Genomic DNA, 22,364 nt, shown 5'->3' on the forward strand with positions numbered 1-22,364 from the left:
TCCGAGGATTTTCCAACGTTTGTGCCTATTCTTACTGCTCATGCTAGATGTTCTATATATATAACTGCCATGTATATTTTCATTACTAGTGACTTCAACTACCCTGAAATTGAATGGGAAACTTTTCGTTGGTAATAACACTTTGGACCTGCTCTTTACCACCACTCCCAGAACTGCAGCTGGATGCCCTTCCTAACGCCAACCACTCTGAGAGTGTAGTGGGTGATGTTTTTACGTGTCACCGGCCAATTTCCTGTCTAGTACTCATTTTAGATCCCTAGTTTATCTTTTCACTTTTCATTCTTTTCTTTCCTTCCAAATTCCTTCCCTCTTCCCCATCTTTCTATCCTTCTCCTGAGCCTTCTCATTGTACCTTTGGAACACAAACACCACTATTTTCTTCCTTTTTTTTTTTGTTAGTTTTTGTCATGTAGTGTCCCACATTTTCAAATACTTGCAATTTGTATTTTTACTGCTTGATTCATTTCCAAAATTAAACATTTTAATATGCAAAATATACTTCACATTATTATATATACTATGCATTACTGCAAAAAAATTGTGTTTATTGGCTATCTTCAAAATGATCACACCATCAATGGAAAATTTTAATACCAACTTCCTAAGGCAGTTATGAAAGGCTATCAAGACAAAACACCCAGAAAAACTGATGAATGGGATCTTGTTTCATTAGGACAAAGCTTCAGCACACAAGTCCTTGGTTTCAATGGCTGCTGTGTGTGACTGGCTTTGAACTGGTTAATCGTCCTTCCTACGTTAGTGATTTGGTTCCTTCTGGTTAGTGATTTGTTAGTGATTTGGTTCCTTCTGTTTCCCAACATAGAAAAACACTCAGCTGAGCACCAGTATCACTATGATGAGAACATCTTATCTGTTGTTGATGACCATTTTGATCAACAGAAAAGCTTCTTCACCAGTGCGACCCAAGCACTGCAACTACTAATGGAAGTATGTGGACAGTAAGAGGAACTATGTTAGAAAATTAACTTCATTTGGTCACATTCCATTGAGAGTGTCTTGCTCAGATTATGAACATTTCAGCCGACCCTCATAATAAAAAAAATTATTATTTACATGTATTTGTTTTAATGTTAACATTGGAAAAATCCACATTTTTCATTTAAAAAATTAGGACCTGGGTTTGCACCCCCTTAGCAAATTTTGTTGCTGGGCCACTGAACACCCTAACCACTAGACCACACACCCTCACACTGTGCCACAGTAAGAAAGAATTAATAACCGAGAAGGATGGAGTCTATAAAGTGTGTGTGTGTGTGTGTGTGTGTGCACGCGCACATTCCTTTTTGTTAATTCTATTTTACTTGCTTCAGCCATTTGACTGCGGCCATGCTGGAGCACCGCCTTTAGTCGAGCAAAATGACCCCAGGACTTATTCTTTGGAAGCTTAGTACTCATTCTATCGATTTTTTTGCCGAACCGCTAAGTTACGGAGACGTAAACACACCAACATCGATTCTCAAGCGATGGTTGGGGGACAAACACAGACACACAAATACATACATACGTACATATATATATATATATATATATATATATATATATATAATATATATATATATATATATATATATTATATATATATATAATATATATATTATATATATATATAATATATATATATATATATATATACACGACGGGCTTCTTTCAGGTTCCATCTCCCAAATCCACTCACAAGGCTTTGGTCGGCCCGAGGCTTTAGTAGAAGGTGCCACGCAGTGGGACCTTGGGCAAGTGTCTTCTACTAAGTGTGACTGAACCCAGAACCATGTGGTTGGGAAGCAAGCTACTTACCACACAGGCACTCGTGTATTTTTATTTCTTTATTTATACATGACTGAGCCAGAGAAGTGAGGATAGCGCCCATGAATCTTTTCGAGTCCTTCGTAATTGGTAGGGTGAGATGAGGAAGTTACATTCAATCCTGGAACTACATTATCCGATGTGATCTTCTTTTCCTTAAAATAAGTAGAATGTGGTTTGAGGGAAAATTGGCAGTTATATCTAGCAAATCGAACGACTACATAGAAAATCTTGGTTTCTTGCAACAGAATGGAATCTACGAAAGACACCCAAGGGCCAGGTGGGGGTATTTTCAACTGGGTTACGTATTTCAATCTAGGATACAAGAACATGAACAAGAACAAGCCCTCCGACGGGCTTCTTAACAAGTTTCCGTAAAACAAATTTTCTCTTCCGAGGTTCGGGTCGAGAGAGAACTGTGTGCTCTGTGTTGAGATAAGGTTACTGCTTCTGCTACTGCTGTTGCTGATGATGATGATTATTATTCTCATTCTTATTATTCTTATTATTATTATTATTATTATTATTATTATTATTATTATTATTATTATTATTATTATTATTATTATTGTGGAGGCGCAATGGCCTAGTGGTTAGGGCAGCGGACTCGCGGTCGTAGGATCGCGGTTTCGATTCCCAGACCGGGCGTTGTGAGTGTTTATTGAGCGAAAACACCTAAAGTTCCACGAGGCTCCGGCAGGGGATGGTGGTGATCCCTGCTGTACTCTTTCGCCACAACTTTCTCTCACTCTTACTTCCTGTTTCTGTTGTACCTGTATTTTAAAGGGCCGGCCTTGTCACTCTCTGTGTCACGCTGAATATCCCCGAGAACTACGTTAAGGATGCACGTGTCTGTGGAGTGCTCAGCCACTTACACGTTCATTTCACGAGCAGGCTGTTCCGTTGATCGGATCAACCGGAACCCTCGTCGTCGTAACCGATGTTGTGCTTCCATTCCATTATTATTATTATTATTATTATTATTATTATTATTATATTATTATTATTATTATTATTTCATAAACTCTATGTTAGCCCTAATCAAGCAGATCTCTCATCAAAATCATACCACCCACGACCAGCCAGTCTTATAAATTTTCAGAGAAAATATAGCGAATACTATATTATCCGATGTGATATTCTTTTCCTTAAAATGAGTAGAATGTGGTTTGAGGTAAAATTGGCAGTTATATCTAGCAAATCGAACGACTACATAGAAAAACTTCTAGCTATTGGCTCGTAATAGATGCACTTTATCAACCGTGCATACAAAATGTCTTCTTTTAATACTCTCTACAGTAAATCTTGTTTACATAATGCTACAATTTTTATATCCATTTCTTTTTCTCCCCATATCTCTCTCTCTCTCTCTCTCTCTTCTCTCTCTTCATTTTTGCAAATAAAGTATTTATTTATTTTGATGTAGAGTGCAGCATCATTACTGAGTTGTGTCCCTTTATGTTGGAGTCCTCTCCCATGATTAACATTTTTATTATTTTCAGATTTACAAAAGTAATTAATTCTTTTTATTTTCGTTGCCTAATTACAAATTTATCAAAATATACAAATTTCGGAAATATTACTATATTTAGAAATTGCTGTTAATCAATCGATAGTTTTCGATCGGGCTGATCATTTTGGGAGGAAAAACCCAGTGTCTACTTACTCCCTCCACAACACTAATCTCAAAAAGTCTTCTTGTGAACGTGACCTGGGCGTTATTGTCGACAGCGATTTGCGTTGGACAAAACACATCACTAAAATTGCCAAGAAGGCTGAGGGTGTCTTAGCATCACTCACCAAGTCCTTTGTGAGCCGCTCTCCGGCTATCTATCTGCGGCTTTATTTAGCTATGGTACGACCTCACCTGGAATTTGCATCACCGGTTTGGAACCCCTATCTTGCCCAGGATATCAATCGTCTGGAAGCTGTTCAGCGACGTGCAACCAAGAGAATACCCTCCATCAGGCATTTGCCATATTCTGAACGCCTTACTGGGCATGGACACATTGAAACTCCGACGTCTGGCAGCTGACTTGGCAGACACCCATAAAATTATTAACCATCTTACTAACAATAACTCTGAGCACCTTTTCAAACTCCATCTATCTAACACCCGTGGACATGTTTACAAAGTCAGAAAACAGCACAGCTCCCATGACTTTCGGAAACATTTTTTCACGCTAAGAGTTGCTGAAGCATGGAACAAACTGCCGGCATCAGTTGTTAGTTGTCGGAGCACTGCATCCTTCAAAACTTCCATGCTTCCTGAGATTCGCCAACACTACACCTGATTTTCTTCCCTCCATACACACGCAAGCATGTATCTGACTCATACACTGTTCACTTTCCAGACATTTGTACATTACTGCATATACTTTATACGCACTTTTGACAAGTTGTGGTGCATCTGAGCACTCTTTTACTTGTTTCAGTCATTTGACTGCGGCCATGCTGGAGCACCGCCTTTTTCAATCGAGCAACTCGACCCCGAGACTTATTCTTTTGTAAGCCCAGTACTTATTCTATTGGTCTCTTTTGCCGAACCGCTAAGTAACGGGGACATAAACACACCAGCATCGGTTGTCAAGCAATGCTAGGGGGACAAACACAGACACACAAACACACCCACGCATATATATATATATATATATATATATATATATATATATATATATATATATATATATATATATATACATATATACGATGGGCTTCTTTCAGTTTCCGTCTACCAAATCCACTCACAAGGATTTGGTCGGCCCGAGGCTATAGTAGAAGACACTTGCCCAAGGTGCCACGCAGTGGGACTGAACCATGTGGTTGGTAAACAAGCTACTTACCACACAGCCACTCCTACGCCTATGTATACAATAATTTCATTATTATTATATTGTTTTATCAGGTGGATTTTAGAAGGCAAGATACAGTGGAATTGTCTGAGATAAAATCTATTTATAGAGTTCGAATGGTAGTTCTCAATCACTTTTTATCTATGGGCTCTTTTGATTACTGTTTTATTCTGTAGGATCCCCACAACCATTTGATGCTTAAAAACTAGTTTTATTGAAACTTCTTTCAAAATTCCTATTTCGCTTTTCAAACATTTACTTGTGTAGGTTTGCAATATCAATCACTGAGAGAAAGTGTTTCAGTGGCTGGAAACATGTTGAACTATGCAAAACATTAGAGAAAGAAACCTGTTTCCCGTAATAAATATGTAGCGGGCTAGATGTGATGTGTCATATCAGTTCGATGTGTTGTAGCCCACGACTGAATGTAGCGTGTAGACGTAACGCCTGAAGGTTCTCACGCTGGAGAAACCAGTAAACATCGAAGAATCAACACCAAGAAGGAAGAAATAATATTTACATATGCTTATTCGTTTGCCCGACATATAGTTAAAGAGACAGTAGCAATTCTAGTGATAGTGACAAGGATGGCTCGCTGGTTAGTAGTTGATAGGTTGTCTGTCAGGTGAGAGTGAAAGAGTAAGGAATGCATGGTGCTGACTAGAGAGGAAGAAAGGATATAGGCATTTCTTGCGTCCAAAAGCCTCTCTTCGCATGTCGAGCGGAGGGCGAAAGAAGTGTTGCTATTGGATAAGGCTAACGCAAAAGTGGGCATTGCTCCTTGGTCATAGCTGACACATAAGAGGAAGAGATAGGAAATTCTCTCTGTTATATAGACTATGGTCAGTAATGTAGATCAAACCTGAAACAAAGTACTGACCTTTCCTTGACCAGCACAGGTCCTAGGGGGTCGAGTGCTTCCTCATCAATCAGCTGATGTGGAAAGGATTTCCCGCTCGTTTTGACAAGCAACAAGCGGGTGGATATGGTTTCAAATCTCAGGCAGGATCAAGCTAGATCCTTACAAATATATCTTTTTTTTTTTTCGTGGACTTTTAAACTTTACTATTTTGTTTGCGGACCCCTAAAAATCTTATATGGTCCCTCAGGTGTCATATGGACCCCAACTGAAAACTACTGACTTTGAATATAAATTGCAGTGTGATGGACAATGCAGTAACTCGCAAGAACGATTGGTACATTTCAACCTTTTGATTGTAACTTGGTCAAACGAAATTTGTGTTTTTATATTATATACAGAAAATAACACGATTTCCCCCACCCACCCCAACTGGACGAACTTCCTCGTATCAACATGAGAGAAAGGACTCAATACGTAAAATAGAACACAATTTTTTTTTCTCCCTTTATTAACTGCAAAAATACGTAAATGACACTAGGGCCTAGAAGTTCGTGCGAATTTGATTAAGTTGTCTAGTACGAAACTGTAGGCCGTTCAGTTACATTTGTAGTTCAATGTTTAGTAAATAATGGAGTGGAATCTTAGCAAAATGCCAGTAATTTTATGTGGAGGTGTAAGTTGATTGCGTAGACTGCCGTGCTTAACTGGTACTTATTTTATCGAATCGGAAACGATGGAAGGCAATTGATCTCAGAACGTATAGAGCTGGAAGAAATGCCGCTAAAGATTTTGTCCGACTCGGTAATGAAATAGAAAATTTTCAAAATCAAGAATAAACAAGTTGGTGCATGGATTCGCGCCCACGCATGAGCACAAAAGAGTGTGTACACACGCGCGCGAAACTATGCGTCTTTCTGAAAACATTCTAACCGTAACCATAAAAATCGTTCCAAACATGACTGCTCCGCCTTTTGAAAGTATCCCAACGTGACAGTTTTGTCTTTTTAAAACCTGTATTCTCTTTCATGTCACACCGAACCATTTTTTCATACGATACTCACTGAAAAAATTTAAAAAATTAAAAATTAAAAGACAGGATGGTCGTGGGTGGAATATTTTTGATCATAAGTCTGTTCAATCAGAGCTACAGCTGAGACAATGGTAACTACTAGCGACAGACTTGTATGTGTGTTTCCACTGCAGTGACCCAGCATGCAAAAATTTGCAGCTAAATTAATCCATAGAAATATTGAATGAACCAGTAGACTTATGAACACAGACATTCAAACCATGACTATCCAGTCTTTCCTCCACCCCCACCTAGGAATATATTAGTCGATGTTTCCTTTCATTTTTAAAAATACAAAACGGTAGGACTATCTAAGGGATATTTGACTGTTGTTTCTAGCCGGCTACCCGACTGTATACGAGCCCATTAGTTTTACTTCGTATCTGGTTGTATAGTATCAACAAATAACAATGCATGCTGGGAATAAATTAAGATGTTTATTGTAAAACTCGCAAATATCTTTTTCAAATACTCATTTATAAATCCCAACAAGGACTCAGCGAGCTTTGGCATTATATAAGATGAAGTTTTCTATAACTAAATCCCGAAAACAAATCTTAAATAGAAAAAAATTATTAAAAATTGTAAGGAATGATTCTGAGTAAGCCGCTATGTTATAACGGTTTCACAACAAAACTGACCAATCAAACAAGAAGCTTGCTAAGCAATCAGCCAATCAGCGCAGTACCGCTGTTATTCGAACTTAGCACCAGGATGAGATTCATATCATAAATGCCTTGACACCGATCCGACTTATACTCGATTATCCTCATCTATTTTTATCACTGTCTTTGCGGTCTCAGCTGAGATTCTTTATATATATATTTTTTAAATTCATTCGCTTATTATATTGGCAATATTTTTTTTTACATTGCCATACCATCGAAGTAAATTTTGTTAAAACCTATATCTATATACACCATGGCTACCACACGGTCTAACACTGTAAGTAACCTCTTTAGTTCATTCATTATGTTTTTAAATATTATTTCATTCTCGAAATCCTCGAACAAACCCGTTAGCTAATATTAATATGTCACGTCATTCTTTTACTGTAACTTTCATTATTAAATTATACTTCTGTAACTGGTTCAATATCGATTATATTGACTATAATTTCTAATTTCTATGTCGTAATTGTTTTAGATATTATTTCCTTTCCTAACAAATGTAGTTGTATTTGCAGATAATTAAAAAAAAAAAAAAAAGCGCTGAACGTTTATATAATTTGTATGTAATACAAAGATGTAAATGTAATTAATATGGGCCATATTGGTGTTTGCCCAGTCTTGTTTGGGTTTTTAGCATGGAATTTATATTCGTGTACGAACAAGTTTTGGTAACGGAGTGGGGGGAAAGAACCGTTGTCACACTTGCAATTCTTAATAACAGGTGTAATAAATTTAATCAAAGGTTGTCTGCAATTGATGTAGTAAAATGATGTGAACGGTCAAATTTCTGTTATTAATTTTTTGTAAATTAGAGACGAGTTCGAACATTTAGTGGTCTCTTTCAGACCATTCGAATTATCTGCAATTACCTTTTATAAAAACCATTGCATGAAAAAAAAAAGGTTAATTCTGTAATATTTTTTTTATATATAATCTCTTCTTTCGTGAATGCCACTTTCATTATATCTGTAAACTGTTAATAAAATATATATATATATTTTTTTTTTTTTTTTTTTTTTTTACAACAAAAAATTACAAATCCTTGGTCATCAGAATTCGATTCAGTTTCGAATACGCTAACATCTATTTCATTAACAGGAAAAGTAAATTTTGCAAGTAGTACCCACTTTTTCATTTGAACAATTGAACAGTTTAGATTTGAAAATCCAAATGGTGAAAAATTATTTCGAAATTAGACCCGGAAAATATTTATCCATCCATTACCCACCCTACCAAAAAAAAAAAAGTTCATAAATGCGAAATAAATGTTTCCACTGTTTTAAATTCATTTGTTTTTTGTGTGCCAAATGGAAAAAGTTTGAAAAAAAAAAAAAAATGGGGATTTGTGATAGTGAGCAGGGCGGAGGACATTCCAGAATCGGGGTTTTTTTTGGGGTTTTTTTTTCTCCATAAAAAGAACCCACTCCCCTTCATTTTGAAGTGGTGTGAAAAAAATTGAAAAACGACTGTTAAAACTGAAAAAATCCAACTTAAGTTCATGAACTCCTTCTGAGTTTCTTATACTGAATTCGATACGAAGTTTTACATTTTAAATACATTTTTTTTCTCTTCGCAGATGCGACTACGAACCTCGAATCGTGAAAACACCGCCATCTCGAAATCAAATATAGATGCCAACCCAGTGTCTAGATCTGCCCTCAACGAAATTGGTAACAAGGTTTCATGTATAACCCTTGAGAATATTAAACGAAAAGAAATAACTAAGAAAGGATCCCTTCGACAGAGAGCAGCCGTGCCGAAAACGACAATAGTCAAACAGGTGAGAGTTGAGTTTTTGTATGAAATTTAAGTAAATCACTTTTTAGTTACTAAACAAAAGATTGGTATTTTACTTGATGTGGTGGATGTTAAGTATTCTTATTTAATGAAAATGGGGTGAACTTGAATGCAGGAACGTTTATTGGGGACATTCAGAAATTTTTTGCTCAATAATACAACTTGTGAATATAGGGGTTGAAATAGCAACTAATGGATTGCTTGGATGGTGGTGGTGACGGCCACAAGAGAAAAGTTCAGAATGCTTGTTTTTTAAATTTCTAATTATCAAAATTAGTAATTGTCCAAACATTTTGAAGTTGTAGAACCACTAGTCCGTTATAAACAAAGTATTGATGTGGTAGCTTGACCTGCTAGAAATAACCAACCCACTACACTCTTTGAGTGGTTGGTGTTAGGAAGGGCATTCAGCAGTAGAAATTGAGTCAAATCAGACTGGTGCTTGGTACAGCTCTCTGGCTTACAAGACCCAGTTAAACTCTCTAACCCATGCCAGCAATGAAAACGGACACTAAATGTGAAATACTTCCCAAATTACACCTTGCCTTAAATAAGAGAACACTTTAGATCTGGCATTGGCAACCTTTTTCAAGAATAAGATAGACTACAATACTCAATTTCAAGGTAATTTTTTTTTTTCATTGGCGTACCATTCAGAAAGTCCTGCAGGCAGCAATTTGTCCTTGACTGCTTTAGATCCTGCCTCTGATAAAATGACTAGTGGTCACATCTGAAATACCCTCAAAAGGTATTCAGAATTAGAAGTTAATTATGTTGTTCATGAAATCCTTCACCTAAATTGTATGTAAGCCATGACTACAAGGTCAACCGTTATCTTTATAGAAACCCATTTGACATGGAGGGGGACTAAAAATGTTCCATTAAAACCAGCAAGTCTGTACTTGTTAGTTCTGTCAAGTGTTTAGCTTCTCAGAATTGAGACCCTACTACCATTGTTAACTTTGCGCAGGACGTATGTACCAGTCAACTATACTGCTCTTTTGCCTTCTGGGGTCTTGTGTTGAAATTTATTACTAAAATAAATTAGTAATATCTTTAACCATTTCATTACCATATTTCTGTTGAAACATACCAACTTTGTTTCAAACAATTTTAAAAACAATGTAAAATTTACTTGGCACTCTGGGCAAATTGCTTAGCGGCATTTCGGCCATTTTAGTGTTCTGAGTTCAAATTCCACCAGTGTTGACTTTGCCTTTCATCCTTTCAGGATCAATACATTACCAGTTGAGTGCTGGGGTCAATGTAATTGACTTAATACCCTCCCCAAAAATTTCAGGCCTTGTGCATATAATAGAAAGGATTGTTAAACTGGTGTTTGAAACCGAAATTAACCTGACATGTGGAAAGATTTTAAATCATAGAACTAGGCTGGGTGGTATCAAAAAGGCTAAGGGAGCTGCAAGATGTTTTCCAAAACTTTACTGTAATTGTTACTGGAGTAACAAAACTAATATGGACCACTTGTTCTTTGAAAGCAGGCACATGTTTCTAGCTGCAAATTAAAATTTAAGGACCATGCTTTTTGTGTTTGAAAGTTTTAAAATTGACATTCCTGTAAATTATTTGCTTGAGGAAAAAGAGTTGTACCTGTAATCTTTGCAAGCTTCCTAACATAGTTAAGATTGAACAAATTGCAGGATTCTTAAGGCTTTGTTGAAATGCTTGAGATTACTGCTAGCCCATAAAAACTGAAGCCACCTTGGGTGCAAGTTGGGGTGTTGAAACTTTGGTATGTTACGCTAGCCCAAAAACTTTTGTGATACATTTAAACATTTTTCTATCTCTTTACAGGAACTAACTCAACCCCAGCCTCCTCCAAAAACTGAAAATGAATCGAAATCACAGTCGAGTCCAATGGAAGTATGTGAAACTGAGCCTCGAATTGATATGGCTAATGTTGTTGACATTGATGTTGACGATCATGAAAATCCTCAACTCGTTTCAGAATATGTTAATGACATCTACAATTACTTGCGTGAACTTGAGGTGTGTTTATCTATTCTCTTTATTGTCTCATTCACTTTAACCTGCTGCTGTAGGTTTATCTCCAGAGATTTGTCTGGTAATGGCTTCAGCTATGTCTAAATTTATATCACTAAACATTTTTGATACTGAACTACTGACAAGTCATAAATCAGTTTGCCTCACTGGCAAAGCAAAATAAAACAGTTCTGCTCTTATAAATGTATATGATATGGTCAGCTTTGCCAAGCTGTAAAATAATGCTTACCATTGTTTTTAGTGCTCTCCATTATGTAAACTGATGTTTTTGATAACTTGAGCTGAGCCCAGGAAGTATATGGCTTGTGCTAAATATTTCCACAAAATCACATGAATGTATAATCGTTTTCTTTGTAACCTCTTATGGTCTTACTTTGGACTAATTTTTACATGGTTGTAAACAATTGCCTTGCTGACTGTATCATTTTACTTGCAGTTCACTGCAAAAGCATCTTGACATGTCACTTGTTTCTAGTCCTCTGCATAAATATATCAGAACTATTTGTTCTATAAGCTACAAAATTAATAACCTTACTTGAAAGCCAGTTCAGCGTTGGTGACAGTCATCTGACCATAAAGTACACTTGTCTGACCTATGCAAATATGAAAATGTAGGCATTGAAATGATGATTGTCTAAGAGTAGTATCAATTTGAACGTTTGCTCCTATACTACAGCTATCTCTTCAGATTTACTTGTCTGACTTGCATGCTTTCTATGAGCTTTCAATGTAAAACCACACTGATCATTTTGAGGTGAACAATTAGTTGCTTATGCTCATTTCTCTAACAATTTTACGAGTTTGCCATTCTCCTTAATGCAAGTGAGGTACTCTTTCCACAAATAATAAAGGCTACTCTCTTCCAGTTGTAGCCATTAATATTTTAACTGGCTTCAAATGCATCCATTTTTAGCTGGGGTGCAGAAGGTACCATAACAATTATGTAAATATTAACTAGAAAACCATATTTAGTTGGTGGGGAAGATAGTAACCATTGTGATGGCTGAAATAGGGTCATACGTAATCCTTTCATTATAGCATTTTCTCAGGCTAAAATAGATTCTCTTATTGATATATTCAGATTTTCTGCTAATATTTGATTTTATAAACTTTTTTTCAGAAAACCTATACAGTTAGAAGAAATTACCTTCAAGGTCAGGAAATAACTGGTAAAATGAGGGCCATTCTTATAGATTGGCTCTGTCAGGTTCATCACCGCTTTCGACTTTTACAAGAGACGCTTTACTTAACAGTATCTGTATTGGATCGATTTTTGCAGGTAACTTTTATGTTTATCCTCTGAATTATGACTTGAGTGATGCTAGATTCTATCCCTACTCTGGCTACCAAACTGAGTGTCTCAATGTAGCTTTTCTGAAACACCACATTCAAAGTCACACAGGCATACAAAATGCACCCCAATTTCATTAAAGTGTGGGGTGCCCAGTGATTGTTAGTTTGTTTGGGGTGTGGGTAGAGGCAAAGTTCATCTTATTTGACATTAAATATGGTATATACGTTATTTTGTAAAAGGATGATGATGAAAATTATCAATGGAGGGAAAGGACAAAACAGGCCACCTGGTTTCATATCTACTTATCTGTAAGGGATCGTTAGAGTTCACCATATTGCTAGCTTTCAGACAGGTTTTGTAACAATCTAATGAAGAACCAATCACAGCTGCACTTTGCATGCAGGATGTTAGTTGTAGGCAAATAAAAGTTGGAATGGTTTAACAGTGGAGGCCTGGACCAATGTATAATTACAGTCCTGGAAGTTGGTATGTGCACGTCTTTAGATTCTTGTAACCTTTCTCATTTGTACATCAACAATAAAAGCTTCCAATTATTCTTTTGGTCTCTCTCTATTCCAAATACATGAGCTTGCCTCCAACAGCTCTGATCATCTCTTTCTACATCAGATTTCTTTTCTTTGCCCTTACCATTTGATGGTGCTGAAACAGTCTTTACTTCTCTACAATGCCTTTGTCCCCTTCATGTATCTTTAACATACTCCAGAAACACCCTTGATCTATTTATTTCTTACCTCCAAATTCAGGCTGTGTACACCAGTATTGTATCTGCACCTATATTGTCTGACCACTTCATTATCTACCCACCAGGCATCTGCATAATTTACTCCTATACTTCATGGCACTTCAAATCCTCTCTTAAACTAGAGCTCTAGTTTTATACTAATTTCCCTAATAGTGCACCATGCTTCATTAACTAAGGAGATTGGAGTCACTTGCTTAGGCATGTCCTTGAAGTAGTGTCTGGGTTGCAACGGTGCTGGCAAAGAACATGATCTACAACACTTTCAAAAATTCTCTCACCACACCACAACTCTTGCAAGACAATTTGAAATGCATCAGTCTTCAAAAATGCAGCCATCTTTACAATCCTTAGTCAACAGAATCAATGCCATCTTTGTGATATCCCCTTGCTTCCTATGGGAGAGGGCTTCTATATTTCTTGTCAGTTTTGTAGCCAATGTCACACTAAAAAAAAAATTTCTGCATTCTTCCTTTCTCCACTCCACATATTCTACATATGAAAGCCTCATTTCAAACCCAAATTGATGCATGCCATCATTAACAATGTCCCCCACCCCACTGTCCACAGGCAATGCAGTCAAACCTCATACTCTTCTGTCAATCACCCTTGCTCTCATCTCTGTAGTGTTTCATTACTAAGGACAATCATTCTGATCATGTAATTGACCTTTTACTTCCAACATATCAGAAGTGATGGTGACAGTTATCTGCAAGCACCTACTGCAACACCTTTGGTCTCTCTCATTCTCTCTCCCTCCCTCTCTTTCTCTCTCTCTCTGCTGGAGATCTGTTAGCCCTTGTTGCTCACCAGAAAATCCATTCCTCTTCAGAGATTTAAAAACAATGTAGCTAGAGTGAAGCATTTGATCATGTTTAGCTAAACTGTCTGACTGCCCTTCACCTATTGGACAGCAACATGTGCCAAGGGAATTCTCTGTCCCCAACTACTCATAAATAAATGGCTATAAAACAATAGAAGGTAAAGAATATTTCATGTACAGTAAAAAGGCTGTCAAGATCGTTTATAATAAATTATAATCGTTTTCTGAATCACACTTGTGGGAGTAATCACCAATTCACAAGAGCTTGTAGACTTTAAAAACCAAGTTGTTTGCTTAGTTCTAAATAAATAGAGTAAACTCATTCGTCTGTGTGTGTAAAATGTATCTTGAGTGCAAGAGATGGAACTGTTAGAACATAAGGGTTCGAAGCAAGTTGTAATGATGACACTTTGCAGCTATAATTACAGTAAATTTTTATAATTTCTCTTTAAAAAAAATAGTCATGTTCCTCTTAATTGCAGATTAATCCAGTTATTCGCAGCAAGCTACAGCTGGTTGGTGTTACATCAATGCTGATAGCGTCAAAGTATGAAGAAATGTATGCTCCAGAAGTGTCTGATTTTGTCTACATCACAGACAATGCATATACACGAGCAGATATTCGACAAATGGAGATGCTTATCTTGAAGACATTAGACTTTAAACTTGGCAAGCCATTGTGCTTGCATTTTCTGAGAAGAAATTCCAAAGCAGGACAGGTACGGACTTTTCTGTCTTTGCACTTCCGCTTATCTGTAGTTGAGATTTGAAATATAATTTTACTTTATGCATTTATAAACAATTGTTTTATTAGCTTCCAATGGCACAAGTTATAAGGAGCCTGTGCATCCTGGACCAAATGGATACTTACTCAACCACTACTTTTCCGAAATTTTACTTAAGCATTGGTCAGCCTAAAGCTGTGACAAACACTTGGCTATGATGCTGTGCACTGTGTGAGGACCTAGGACTGGTTGCAAGGTGGACTTAGCACACAACTGTGCTTGAATAACTTGTATCTTGGTGTTTTTGATACCAACCTGCCTATCTTATCCTTTTGATACAATCGTCATTATTTTAAACCATACCATGCTGGTATGGTTTAAATGGTTTGACTAGAACTGGGGAGCTGCATTCGGGTCTAGTCAGTTTGGCACTTATTTACTCAGCTGTCCTCATTTATATGCATACAAGCTTACTTCAGAGTGATGTAAATTTTTTAAAATCTTCCATTAAATTTCGTTATGTTCCAAACACCAGCTTAGTGAGTTATTTTAGTTAAATTCTTAATTTTCAAAATTGAAATGAAGGCCATGTAAGTATGTTAACAGAAAGGTTAAGGAGTGGGGTGGATTTTGTGCATTTTTTGTTTGGGAGAATTGGTTGGATTTTCATTGACCTCTCACCAAATGATTTCACTGCATTGTAATATTCTTTGTTCCATAAAGTTTTGTTAGTATTTAGTCAAAAGTCATTCCTATCTCAGCAGGAGTATCTTGGAATTTTTTACTTTTTTTTTTTAAGACAGTAGGTTGTGCTTTGAGGAGGATTTAGTTACTATTTCTAGCAACTCCAGTGAATACATAGCTGTTTTAATGTGGGTTTTATAGCATAATCTCCTTAACTCTTTGACATTCAAACTGGCCATATCCAGCCCAAATATTCTCCCAGTTTTGTGTTAAAACTGACCAGATCCAGCCTCTCACACCTATCCTACAATATCATTTTAAAAATAAGCAATCGCATGAAAAACAAGATAATGTGTGATTAATTCAAATCAATGTGAGTAAATAGGCATTACATTTGAGAGTAATATAAATGCTAAATAGTATGCTGCAGTTGAACTTGTTCACATGAAGGAAAATTTTGTCAAGTAGTTAGGTTTCTTAACTTTTTAAGGTTTGTATTTATGACCACTTGGTCTCAAATGTACAACTTCACACCTGTTCTTTTTTTTCTCCCCTTGATGGGTTTCCTTTAATTTATTTAATGAAATATTGGATATTCTCTTCGTTGCAGGTTGATGCAAACACACACACATTGGCCAAATATCTGATGGAGTTGACAATTGTAGAATACGATATGGTGAACATTCACCCTTCACTCTTGGCTGCTGCTGCATTATGTCTTTCATTACATCTCATCTCTAACACAGAATGGGTAGGATTTCATTCTTACGTTTATTAATGTCTTGGCATCTCGTTAAAATGTTACTTGACTTGTGTCATTTAGGTCAAACATTACAAGGAAGAAAAAATTGTTGAAAATTGATTTAATCTGAAATATGCTTAGACCTGTCTAGCACATTAGATTTCTCAGGCTAATCTTTTCAAGTAAATAAAAATGATTGCCACATTTTCTGGTCTGAGAGTGTAGAACTTTCAGGTTGCTGCCTTATGGGATTTTGTCCTTGAATGTCTTGAATAGTTTTTAAACTTGTCTGCTCTGCTTAAAATTTGCAGTTTTTTTTATTGCTAGCTTGTTATACAATGCCTCTTTTATAATGGTAACAGATTTAGGTGATGAGTTTGATTCACTTGTGGACCCTTTTTTAATGGAGGCTTCCATACCACCCGCTGAGCTAATGCAACTAAATGCTAGCAGTGGAGTACAGATTTTAGTGAGATATATATTTGTGTGTTCTTTTTGTGAGTATCATCACCTTACATCCATTTCCAATCATCCATGAAAAATGCCTGAAGATTTGCAAAGGGCATCTGTCTGTAGAGAAAAATCTGCCTCAAATTCTGTCTGACTTATGGCATGGTTAAACGTTGATTGTCATGTTATGACACTAAACAAGCAAAAAGGGCTAGTTCTAAAATCCAAGGGATGAATGCAGTACATCCTATGTTTTGCACATGTGGAGATGAGGAGGGTGCTTGTGAGCTACTTTAACTCAATGTGGCTGAATTCCTGATATAACTGGTATTGGGCAAAATCTGGCTAAACTGATATTAAGGCCACCAACTAGAACAAATTGGATTTCTCAGCATAGGATTAGGCTGTTGCAAAGGTCTCTTCATTGAGGATTTAAATCTTTCTTTTATCACCATAGAGCTCACTGCAGCTTAGACTAAGTTATAGAGAATTTTGATTGAGTGTCGAAGGCATGACATGCAATCAGTTGAAGGCAGCTTTTGGTGTTTCTCATGACAGTATAATTTTCAATCGGCTGGCAATTTTGATGATTCACTATTGGTTTTAGATTGACAGATTATCAATTCCAGATAGTATTCAAAATTTTTTAATGTTTCCAGTCTTTTTCGTTTTTTTTTTTTTCTTTTAGTTCTGAGAGTAGTTGAGCTCAGATGCGGGTACGAGTTATCTCCCTGCATTCAGTTGATAGTTAAATTTTTTTTTTTTTCTTGTGAAAAAACTAGTTTACTCTGCTCGTTATTTTACCACATTTCGTTGTAATATGAATTGCATTACGGTAGATTTTTGCTTTTTCCCTTAAATGAAAAAGATCAGTTTCTGAAAATTGAAAAAGTGTATTTGACTAAGCTCTTAAATGCTTACTGTCTTTCGAACATAATGTTTGGAAAATGTATGGTGCATGCAAATTTTACATATTCCCAGCTACTTTCATCCCTTTTTTTTTTTTTTATTCCAGAACGATACCCTAGCTTACTACAGCACGTACACGAAATCTGAGCTTGCTGATATAATACGCAAACTTGCAAAACTAGTCTTGAAAGCAGAAACCAGTAAACTAACTGTAAGAATTGTTAATGGTTTTTATCTTTTTTATTCTTGATAGAATCTGCAGGAAACCCAATGTGTGTGTGTATGCATGCAAGATGTGAATATTCCATCTTTGTCACTTGTTGACAATGCCAGTTGCTTTGTACTTTCTTTACAGAAAATTGGTATGGGTTAACAATAGGAACATCCAGCTTTAACCTTTTAGCATCAAGATTACTGTCAATTGTAATGCTTATTTAGTCAGTGTTTTGAATTAATCATATATTACCTTATGGCTTTCGGATTTCAATGATGTGACTATTTATATATGCAAACAGTCATGGTGCACAGCAGTGAAACATGGGCTGTGACTGCTGAGGACATGCGTAGACTTAAAAGAAATGAAGTTAGTATGCTTCACTGGATGTACAATGACAGTGTGTCATGAGCGAGACGAGCATAAGAGGCATCAGGTGTGGTGTGCAAGAGACTGCACTGGTATGGTCACGTGATGCATATGGATGAAGACAGCTGTGTAAAGAAGTGCCATTCTAATTGAGGAAACCTGTGGAAGAGGAAGATGTGGGACAAGGTGGTGAAGCATGATCTAACATTGGGCCTCATTGATGTGATAAGTGAACAAGACATTTGGCAATTTGCGATGCTTGAGAAGACTTGTCAAGCCAAGTGAAATCGTAATTGTGGCTGATGCCAGTGTCACGTGACAGATGCATAAAAAGCCCCCATTGACGGGCATCCAGTCATAGAAACCATGCCAAATCACTGGAACTTGGTGCAGCTCTCTGGCTTACCAGTTCTAGTCAAACCATCTAACCCATAACAGTATGGAAAGCAGATGCTAAATGATGAAGAATGTAAGGTAGATATGGGGCTGGTTTGAACATGGATAATGCCAATTTAAATGCTAAACGGTTATAGTTCTACCTTAAGTAATTCCCCTGTCTGAACCTATGCTAGCATGGAAAACAAAAAGGATATTAGCATGTTAACTGTTACCTGTACCACTGGTGGTTCATCATAGACTTCACACAACTATCCTACTATCCTGTGCACCATTGGTGGTATATTTTCATAGTTTGAGAAAATATTTTTTGTCTCTTTGGCATGGTTTCAGGGATATTTCAATAACGTGACTAATTGTCAGTTTAATTATGAAATATGCAAAACTTACATTCTCTTGTAATTAAAGAGTTTGCAGTGTCAGTGGTAACAGGCCATGGTGGTTAATGAAATGATATGTGTTCTTAGATACATACAATTTGTTTTTTTCAAGCTATTTTGTGTTTTTATTGGATAAATTACTGAAGATGATTAATGAGTAATTGACAAAATTTGAAGTTATAGTATATCAATTTCTAAAATCTTCTTTTTCTAGGCTATCCGAACAAAATACCAAGGCTCCAAATTCTTTAAGATCAGTACCATTCCAGAATTAAAAGGTGATGCCATCAGAAAAGTTGCTGAAAACTGATGTCACTATTTTTGACTCTTAAACATGACATATTTGACTGAATTTACAGTCAATACTGATTTACATTTTTATACATTATAAAAGAAAAGGTCTGTTTCCATTTGAGGAGTCTTTGTAATGTAATCCTCAAAGTGCAAATAGGTTAGCAGGAGTCCCTAGTCCTGCATTGTGAATGTGATGATATTGAGGTACCTGTGCAGGTGTGTAGTTGTTGCCTATGTTTAAGAAGTATTTGAGGATGTTTTTCTCCCTATGTGAGATAACTGATGTTTTGGTGGAAGTTTTGTTAAAATGAAAATTAACGTTGCAACTAAATGTCTAATTCTCTGGAAAAATTGTATGGCTGCAGGGATTTTCAGAGAACTTTTGAGGAGTTTTCGTCTGTTGCTCCCTTATTTTTTTTTAAATATATATTTATAATCTAGCTTTAAGTTACTAGAAAGCATTGAATTTACTGCAGCTGCATATAGATGCGTATAGCAAGTGAACGAATGTGAACAGCTGTAACAGGTAATTGTAAGATTGAGTGCACTACCTGCTGTTAATTTAATTTCAGTGTAAATATAATAAACTGTATATATGTCACTATGCTTAAATGATTTTATCTACTGTGCTAAGTACACAAATATAATTTTGTAATGAACTAAACACATTTATTGTTGATTAAACCAACATGAGCTATAAACGTTTAATTCTAATTCATGTTTTATTCTTTGAGAACACAATTGGTATTTGAAATGGAAGATGTTGTTCATCAGATATGTTCAATACTTCCTATTACTGATACTGTACTTGGTATTATTGCTAATTGTCCATTTCTTTCCATTCAGTTTTGGACAAATTTCTGGTAATTTTTGTGATAGTATTTCATAACCATTACAGATGTGACAAACACTTAAGATCAATATCTGGTATGTTTGTTATATCTGCAATGAGACATAAGTTTGTTTCATGGCAATCATTTCCTTAGTTTTCTCATGGTTATCTTTTTTTGATTTTAAATGACCAATTCAGTTTTTAAATTTTTTAATACAGAAGTATAGCGTTACAATTTCTGGGTTTAATACAGATGTTAGCAAAATGGTTGGTTCTTTTGTGTCGCACAATATTGGCTGTTTTGTGAGAATATTGCTGATGACATCAACCTACCTCTTTGGCAATTTTGCTATCACTTAAGTAATGTATGCATGAGAAGAAAACCTTAAAACATAGCTGAGGTTTTGAGGCCTCTTTTTAAGCCCAGCAGTAAATTATTTCCATATGTGTTGATAATTCTGAATAAATTCTTCTTACACACTACGACCATCTGTTACCCATTGCAACAATATTTTGTATCTGTACATTTCAAGTTATAACGGTAATTCTGGTTTGTCTTTCAGGATAAGTGTTACTCATAAGGTAACCTGCAATTTTGGTCATGAACTTAATTCTAGAATTGTCATACAATCTTTCAGACCTACATTTATATTAAGATTGCATAAGTTGCAATGTTTTAACTTAAACAAAAATTTAAAATTTGTACATATGTATATAACCTGGTATTTTTAAAATCCATTTGTGAATTACAGTTAAAGTAGATGGTTGGAATGACCAAAGTTTTTGTTTTTTTCCTTCCCCTATTTTTATAGTAATTAAGGAGCATTCTAACACTAACAAACTCAAGTTTTCTTGCCCGGGATGCCTCAATCTGCTTATGTTTTTCTCAAGTTTCAACATAGTGTAATATAGAGCAGATATGTGTGACTTAGTTGCCTAAAGACTAATTATAACAGGTACTGTTCTAAGAAAGGCCTAACAATTGCATCATTGAAAATGTTTTTTTGTTTCGTTTTTTTTTTCCCCTTGTCTTGTCTTCTGGAATGAAAAATTAGTGTAGACTGCTGGCTCCTGGTATATGGCTGGAGTTTGTGAGTGCAGTTTATTTCTTAACTGGACTGATATTTTCCTCTTTACTCTACAAGAAACTAGTGTTATTTTCCTTCTGTTGATAAATATTTGAGACAATTTCCAATTTACATTTCTGAAAAAGAATTCCAACTAGAGCATTCCTTTTTATACAAAGTAATCAAGCAATGTTTTTATACAAGAGAAAATTATTGAATCTTATAGTCTGCTCAGTTTAGTTTTTAAGAACTTTAGTGACTTTAACAAGCTTTTAATGTTGACTAGTTCATATATCTAGACACACATTTTATAATCCAATAAAAGACCAATTGTTGCAGTTATGTGTTTTCCTATGAAGTTTAAATTGGCAAAAATTTTAAAACAAGCTCACCTCCAACTAGTCGTTTTTCTTTTTTTTTTCACCAACCCCATTTTGCTCTTTATTAGCCTCTCTTCCTGGCTCTCTCCAGTACATACAGCTTTCTAGCATTCTGATCTGTGTATATGTTTTCAGCTGTTATTGTCCACAAACTTGTGTATATTTCATGTATTGTATCAGATATTATTACCCTGTGTATATTTCGTTCAATTTGTTTTAATACGAGAAAAAAAAATTATACATAAATCATTTGAAAAATTCAGTTTCATTTCTTTCACGTTAATATTATTTTACTGCCCATTTTTCCATGCCTGCATAGATCAGATGGAATTTGAGATATATTTTCTAGTTAGATTTCCTAGTTACAAGCAAGGCAATATTTCTCCATGGAAAAGGCGGCAAGCTGGCCGTCGTTAGCACACTAGACGAAATGCTTAGCGGTATTTCGTCCGTCTTTAAGTACTGAGTTAAAAAAATTTCGACTTTGCCTTTCATCCTTGGGGGGGGGTAGATAAATTAAGTACCAGTTGTGTATTGAGGTCAATCTAATCAACTGACCCCTTCCCCAAAATTTCTGGCTTTGTACCTTGAGTAGAATAAAATACTTTTCCATGGAAGGCTGGGAACATTGGATGAAAGTGATGTTTGCTTACAACCATCACATGAAATTAAGACGTGTGCAGGTGTGTATATACACACACATAAATACCTTTTTTAAACATTAACTAGTTGGATAATATACTTTAAAATTCCACTACTTAGTATTGCCACTGTCCAATTAGTCTTTTACCAGTCTAGTCTGCAGCAAGCATGAAGATCTCTTCCCACTAGTCTCAGTACTTCTATTTAAAATGTCCCAGTGCTTACACAGAAAAATGGTTATAAAGAGAAAAAAAAATCACGGTTTTGATTAGAAAAATTTTG

The 22,364-nt window shown here is 35.9% G+C and overlaps 1 protein-coding gene across 1 annotated transcript; it reads left to right on the forward strand.

Moving 5' to 3' along the window:
* Positions 1-7,110: 7,110 nt before the first annotated feature.
* On the forward strand, positions 7,111-20,476 carry LOC115221018 (G2/mitotic-specific cyclin-B). Its single transcript, XM_029791234.2, has 8 exons — positions 7,111-7,573; positions 8,876-9,079; positions 10,912-11,106; positions 12,242-12,400; positions 14,481-14,717; positions 16,018-16,158; positions 17,615-17,719; positions 19,082-20,476. Exons 1-8 carry the CDS (start codon positions 7,550-7,552, stop codon positions 19,175-19,177), a joined length of 1,161 nt encoding a protein of 386 aa, XP_029647094.1. The 5' UTR covers positions 7,111-7,549; the 3' UTR covers positions 19,178-20,476.
* The last annotated feature ends 1,888 nt before the right edge of the window (positions 20,477-22,364 follow it).

This window comes from Octopus sinensis, linkage group LG17 (assembly GCF_006345805.1).
Source record: "Octopus sinensis linkage group LG17, ASM634580v1, whole genome shotgun sequence".
Lineage (NCBI taxonomy): Eukaryota > Metazoa > Mollusca > Cephalopoda > Octopoda > Octopodidae > Octopus > Octopus sinensis.

Coding starts and splice junctions, on each gene's coding strand:
- LOC115221018 (XM_029791234.2), top strand. CDS start 7,550: ATGGCTACCACACGGTCTAACACT. Junction 7,574..8,875: donor CTACCACACGGTCTAACACT/GTAAGTAACCTC, acceptor TTCTCTTCGCAG/ATGCGACTACGAACCTCGAA. Junction 12,401..14,480: donor TATTGGATCGATTTTTGCAG/GTAACTTTTATG, acceptor TCTTAATTGCAG/ATTAATCCAGTTATTCGCAG.